Here is a 6,948-nt window from a genome sequence, read left to right on the forward strand (position 1 = left end):
ATCCCCAAAAGTGGGGATAAAAGATTAAAAATATCTACGAAGATGATGCCATAGGACTTTTAGTTTTAGGGCACGCTAAAATTATTTTTATTTATCTTCAGAAATTATTTTTGTGTTTATTCTAACAAGTAGTATAATGCATTTTATTGAGAGATGAGGTTATTTAATAAAATAAAGATGATTAAATATTAAAAAATAAGGAAAAATAAAGTTTGAAAATATTAGAGTGAGATTTGTTTGGCAGTGTGGACAGTGGGAGCGTTAATTGACTAAAATTAGTTTGGACTAACCCGGTGCAAGTTGTTGGCCGTCTCTACTGTTACATTTGACAACCACACACTTTTTCTCCTAAAATAAAAAAGACAAATTTATGGAAAAAGAAATGTGTGGAAGTATTCTTGAGTTTGATTTTCACTCATCATTTCATTTTTTAATACAATTTAATTCTAACAATACAAGTTTTCATCTGATCAGATAGGGTTTTTGTTGTCAGAAAACGAATATAAAATTAAATTTATATAACTAAAAAATGTCACCATGTAAATATAGTTTGATTATACAAAATTAAAATAAAATTTAAACGACATTAAAATAATATCCAACTATTTTACTAACATTATCAAAATTCTTATTGTTATTTCCATCATGATTGTATTTCTATTTTTGTAAGTATAAAATGAACTTAGGTATCTAAAACTAGTTATATAATTGTTAACATGTTAGGTTATTTTTATTTCTTTCTTTAAGTTTTTTTTCTCAAGTATTGGTGCTCGGTCGGGATTGACCTGAAAAAGGTATTCTGACGATCAAGTAAGTACTATGTGCAAATAGTATATATTTGTAAATTGATTAAAACATGCATTATACATCTACAAATGATTTATTTATAGTGTTGGTCATGGATTCTTGTTGTGATGAACTGAATATCACCGATGTGTACCGTAATTTCTAATTTATAGGAAGATGTATTGGTATTTAGGTATGTTGGTACATATGAAAAATATCTTTAGTATATTTTCGTCAATTAGTATTTAGCTAATTTCCCATAGATATTTTCCGCATAATGTAGAACGTGATTATGACTCACAAAGAACTTTGTCATTGTCATTTATTAAGTGCCTTGAAGTATGATTTGACATGGCCAGTCGATCACCAAGACTGAATGACTGACTCGTTCAGTACGATTGGTACAATAATATTATATCTTGTATGTATGAAGAGAAGAAAGAATAATCGAGATGAAAATACAGAAATGGAGAGACTACAAAGAAAATACAAAAAAAAAATAAAAATTTGAAATAGTAAAAAATGAAAATGTTAACCATTGAAAGTTGTCTATCATGGAATCCCACACCTATGATAATTTGTTCCGAAAGTCAAAAGGCAGCACTTATAAGGAGGTGGTGTGAATGTATGCCATTATCACCCTCACAATTTGCTAAATGTCACCCTCAATCATACACTTAATTCACAACTCTAACCACGATCAGTTCAACCACAGTAACAACCCTCAATGAATTCCATAGTGATGCAGAAATTTTACATCCTAACTTTATTTAATTCTTATTTCATATGCATGCTTTTACTTTACTTTACTCAATTAAAGTTGGTGGTGTTGAAACTTGAGAGTGGAATTTCAGGGTTACATTATCCATTCACACACGCCCAAAACACGTAATTTCACTCAAAATTAGGAGAAAAAATTTCTCAAAATGTTAAATGTTATTATCCAGCTCAAGTGTGCCACCATGACTTCTTAGGTCAATATAGTCATACATCGATCCAGGAGTTGAGTAGTTTATAAACTCTCTGAAAACAAAATCGTGACTAAATTCAAAAATTCTAAAGTTAACAATACTTTAAATACTGTGATTAATTCTGATACTACTATCTCAACAGACTTGAAGTCGGAACATTGAAACCCATCGTGAACCACACAAATTTCTTAACCCGGTCTCCGTTAATATATACACAATAGTTAATATTTAAAATAAAAATAAAATATGTAAAATTGAAGTTTCAATAAATATCAAATTAAATATAATATTATATAATTAAAGCCACTAAAATAAATATAATAAAGTTTCTAGAATAATTCAACACATTATATTATTTTTTTAAATATCATTTTATATTTTTAAAAACTAAATTAAATTATTTAACTTTTACTGATGTACTAAAAAAATCTTTGAGACTTACAATATGATGACTTAAATTACCAAAAATATGTGAAAAACATTGAATGAGTATATATTTATTAGTTTAATCACTGATCCAACTTTTTTTTGAAAATATCAGAAGTTAGTAACCTATATTTTTACTAACTTCATTTGACGTGATGGCTTCTAATGTTAATTAGCTTTCAATATACTTTTAGTATCATAAGTTAACCCTATCTTTACGTGACCACTTTCAATTGGCTCACCAAATTTTTAGTTGCACAAATCTCATCTCTATAAACACAAGATAAAAATCTCTTTTATCTATATTTTTATTACTCTTCAATTTACATAAATATGTAAAATAAATAAAAAATAATTATATCATTATTATTTTTTTCTTTCTAGTATTGATTCTTAGATACTGTTCTTACTAATTTATTTAGCACGATAAACGAATATAACTATTCTCATTCGATTTATACTCTTGAAGTCCAGCAAAATCGAATCTGAACAAAAGCACTGGTAAAGCTTTCCAAAAGTAGGTTTGTTTTTAGTTAAACACGCAAATTAATTTGGTATTAATTTAATTTGAAATGTTTAATAACTTTTTCCCTTTGTTTGAGATAAGTGAACAAAGATTTGCCACATTTAAAGGTATTAATGTTTGTTTATTTGGACTATCTTTTTAGTCAAAAAAGTTGATTTTTCATTGCAATTGGGTCGGTTAGGGAAAGTGTGGTGTGGACAAAGAAAGGTGGTGTGTCGTGTAATCCAAACATGGAGTAGTTGGTGATGGGCCTACTTGCTGGGCTCCAAGAGACATGGACTTTTGTGTGTGATGACAAGGTAAATATAATTAATTTTATTAATTTTTTTAGTAATTTATTAGGAATTTTATTAGTGAATTTATAAATAAGAAGAGAATGAGAGAGACACTACAAGAAAAACATGAAATATAAACTAATTTTAGAGAAAAAAATAATTAGTTGTTATAGTAACTAAATTAGATACCATTTTAGAAACTAAAAAAAAATTGGTTTCTAAATTAGTTTTTATTATTGATAAATGATTTCTAAATTGGTGGTATCTACCAAAGTTTTAACTACCAATTATTTAGTTTCTAAATTTGATAGCAAAAACTTTGGTTGCTCATTAGATACCAATTTAGGAACCATTTAACAATAATATAAACTAATATAGAAACCAAAATTTTTTTAGTCTCTAAAATGGTTTCTAATTTAGTCACTTTAGCAACTAATTATTTTTTTTCTCTAAAAATTGGTTTTATTTCATTACTCTCTTGTAGTGAGATGATTAAAGATGTAATAATTAAATTTTTTTGAAAAGAGATATGAATGAAAATCATAAAACAGATATTCTTAGGTGAATTCTTTGATTCTGATTTCACTTTTAATTTTTAGGTTTGATTGAAAATTCAGTTCATATAAATTTGAGGCATGATATCACATAACGTTTTATTAGGAAATTTTCCATTAGAAGTAGGAGAATATATATTAATCAAAATGCACACTAGATTGGAAAAACAAAATACGAGCAATATTTAAAATATGCTAGTATTTTATTTCTAAAGTAAAGTTTTGTTGTATAATCCCTACACAAGTTACAAGTTGTTTGATGAACAATGTCAACTTTTCATACAATTCACCATAATCAACCTTTACCATTATCAAATTAATAATTTTAATGTTGTCATTAAACCTATTTTTCACACACATGATGGTTGAACAAAAGAAATATAGTTTCACTTTTTTATCCCTCATATGAGATAAATTGAGGTATGTTTAGTATAGTCATTTACAATACTAAAAAAATACTAGAAAAAACTTACACTACTAGAAAATCACTAAATAAAAACCAATTTTAAAGACAAAAAATAATTAGTTGTTATAGTGATTAAATTAGAAATTATTTTAGAAACTTCAAAAATTATTGGTTTCTAAATTAGTTTTTATATTGAAAAATAGTATATAAATTGGTATATAATTAACTACAAAGATTTTAACTACCAATTATTTAAATTAAATCTGATAGCAAAAATCTTGATAGCTAATTAAATACCAATTTAAAAACTATTTATCAATAACAGAAACTAATTTAGAATATTTTTTTTTTCTCTAACCATATTTTCTTGTAGTGTAATAATATTAGCCTTTTTGTAACTTTGGATAGTAGCATAGAACTTAGTCTTTTTAGGAGCAGAAAGAGAAATATTGAAGAAAATGCAATCCTTTATTTAAATTAGCTTGTCGAATCATGTTGGATGTACATTTTCTTGAATGTGGAAAAGCTTGTGAAAAATAAAGCTCAGTTTGTTCTTGAGAAGAGGGCAAGTTTCATACTTCTACCCCAAGATTGTTAGTTGATTTTCTCTTTTTTTTTTGGAACCCTAACACGTGAGTTGAATCTTACTTGCCATTCTCCTCTATTCAAAATCAAAACATAGATAATTTTGATTTTATACAATTGGATTGATTACAAGTTAATGAAAGAAATTTGTTAATTAACGGAATTCAAGATACGTAACAATTGGCAAATTCATGTATGAAAGTTAACATAAAGTTAATTAAGTAGGAATCCACTTTCACTCATCACTTTTCCTTCAAAAGTTAAACCACGCACAGCAAAGCATGCTGCAAGAAGAGCCAACATGATACCACCATTTACGTATACAAGAGAATTCAAAATAGCAAAGGTGATGATCATCCCTAACCTAGGTGTGTATATATATATAGATATAGATATTTATATAACTTTGGTGGTTTTGTCTCTAAAACAACTTGCTAGAAAGGCGTGCCTTTATCCTTGCAAAGCCACAAAAGAGAAGAAAAAGCAAAGCAAAGGCCAAAAGGGAAGACAAAATCTGCAGATATTTTTGTTCCACCAATTCTCTTGCACTATTGATTCTGCACAGGGTATCTCACTCCAGCTACCAAAGCACGTTGCTGCTCTATCTGCATGAAACCATAGGGTATACTAAATTACTATCAAATCTTAATAGTAAAAAATGACAAATGTAGTATTAAAATCTTTATATATGCAATGCAAAACCTACTTGGAACAGTTCATGCAACTTGTTCTTGAGATAGCAATATTCGTGCTCTAGCATCTCCAAAGCTCGCAAGCATCTGCAATTTGTCACGTGGACAGTTTCAGTTACCATGCAATAAACAATAAGTATTATCAGTGTTAAAGCAATTGTTGATTATTTATCGGGTAGAGAAAAAGAAGGGATGAACACGAATTTTGAGAGGGAGTTAGGTGCGTGTGTACCCTCCACGGTTGCTCTGGTCTGTGGCAGCACGAAAGGCAATGCAAATGTTTGTGACTCTCTTGGCACCAATACTTGAGCTGCTTCCCATGAACTGGTTCAAATGGATTCCCATTTTCTTGTAGTCTGATAACTCCCTTTCCATTCTGCATCAAACCACACATGCATGCACAAATCAATTCAACAAACACCATTCACAACAACTAATCCAAATGCTTTTTGAAGAAGATTAATTACATACAGCAATCCTCTCAGATTGTTGAGCAGCTTCTCGGACTCGTGAAAATAAATGTTCACAACCTCAGAGACGAAGTTGGGCGAGGCCTCATCTTGCAGCTGCTGAAGCTGCAAAAATTGCTCATCCAACACTCCCTGCATGTATGCATGGAATGGAATCAGACCAAACATACAGTATCATACAATATTGTACAACAAAATTACGTAAATGTTGTTATATATATGGTTGCAGAACTCGTAAATGTTGTTGGTGATGTTTTTTACCTGGTGGAAAAGAAAAGCAAGTAGACGGTTCATGTCGGCCCACAAGAGGTCCGCACCGAAACCAAGCATCCACAGAGGGAGACCCGTTTTGGCTATTTGATTGAACCACTGTGTGCAGTGAAGAATTATGCAGAAGCCACCACTAACAGTGACTTATGAAGTGACACCAACAACACCAAGAAGAAGAAGAAGAAGAAGAAGAAGAAGAAGAAAGGACACTAATACTCACACAGTGCAGCTTCTATTGCTGTCACGGGAATGCCAATGCTCCTATTTAAAGCATTCCACGAGTTTCTTCTACCACTCTTTGCTTCTGAATCATTAAGAGATTATAAATGAATATACTGTGGAAAGGTGTTTCTCATTAGTATATTATGATTAGAATATTGGTTAAGAAATCAATACATATAAAATATATATGCTTTCTTTCTAATTCCTTATATAGTATCCTTAACCATTTGCATTTGCATTGTTTAAAATCTCAGTGTAGCTCATGCTAGTGTATGCTATATGCAAACATAAAATATTGTTTTTTTTATAAAAATAGATATGTTTAAAGGTAGTAAGTATAAGAATAGTTTGAATGAAAGGGTTATTTGATAACTGTGATGAAATTATTTGAAAGTTGTGCTTAATAGTCCTATGAAAGTAGTAATGATGGTATTGATTAGTTAAGTTGATGAGAGTGAGAGTGGTTTTTTGGGGTGTGGGTGTTAATTAAAATATATGTAGAAAGGAAGGAAGGCATGGAGATGATTGGGAGTAATCGAGGTGAATGTGGGGTATCTACCCTACCATTTGAAGGGCATTGCCCCAGGCATTTCTTCTCCTTCTGTTCCCTTCACACCTCACTTCACATCTTCCCACCAAAATGCTCCATTCACCCCACACTGCACCTGCACCTGCACATTCTTATTACTGTCACTCTACACACCTATACTGAAAACCACACTCAAAAATCTGTTAATGACATTTTTTTAGTTTCAATTTCTTAAT

The 6,948-nt window shown here is 29.9% G+C and overlaps 1 protein-coding gene across 1 annotated transcript; it reads right to left on the reverse strand.

Moving 5' to 3' along the window:
• Window positions 1–4,724: 4,724 nt before the first annotated feature.
• Window positions 4,725–6,256, reverse strand: LOC137834553 (pseudo histidine-containing phosphotransfer protein 6). Its single transcript, XM_068642578.2, has 5 exons — window positions 5,953–6,256; window positions 5,693–5,823; window positions 5,454–5,597; window positions 5,236–5,308; window positions 4,725–5,134 (listed from the first exon to the last, which is right to left on the reverse strand). Exons 1-5 carry the CDS (start codon window positions 6,019–6,021, stop codon window positions 5,078–5,080), a joined length of 474 nt encoding a protein of 157 aa, XP_068498679.1. The 5' UTR covers window positions 6,022–6,256; the 3' UTR covers window positions 4,725–5,077.
• Between the last annotated feature and the right edge of the window lie 692 nt (window positions 6,257–6,948).

Source organism: Phaseolus vulgaris, chromosome 5 (genome assembly GCF_051622355.1).
Source record: "Phaseolus vulgaris cultivar YP4 chromosome 5, ASM5162235v1, whole genome shotgun sequence".
Lineage (NCBI taxonomy): Eukaryota > Viridiplantae > Streptophyta > Magnoliopsida > Fabales > Fabaceae > Phaseolus > Phaseolus vulgaris.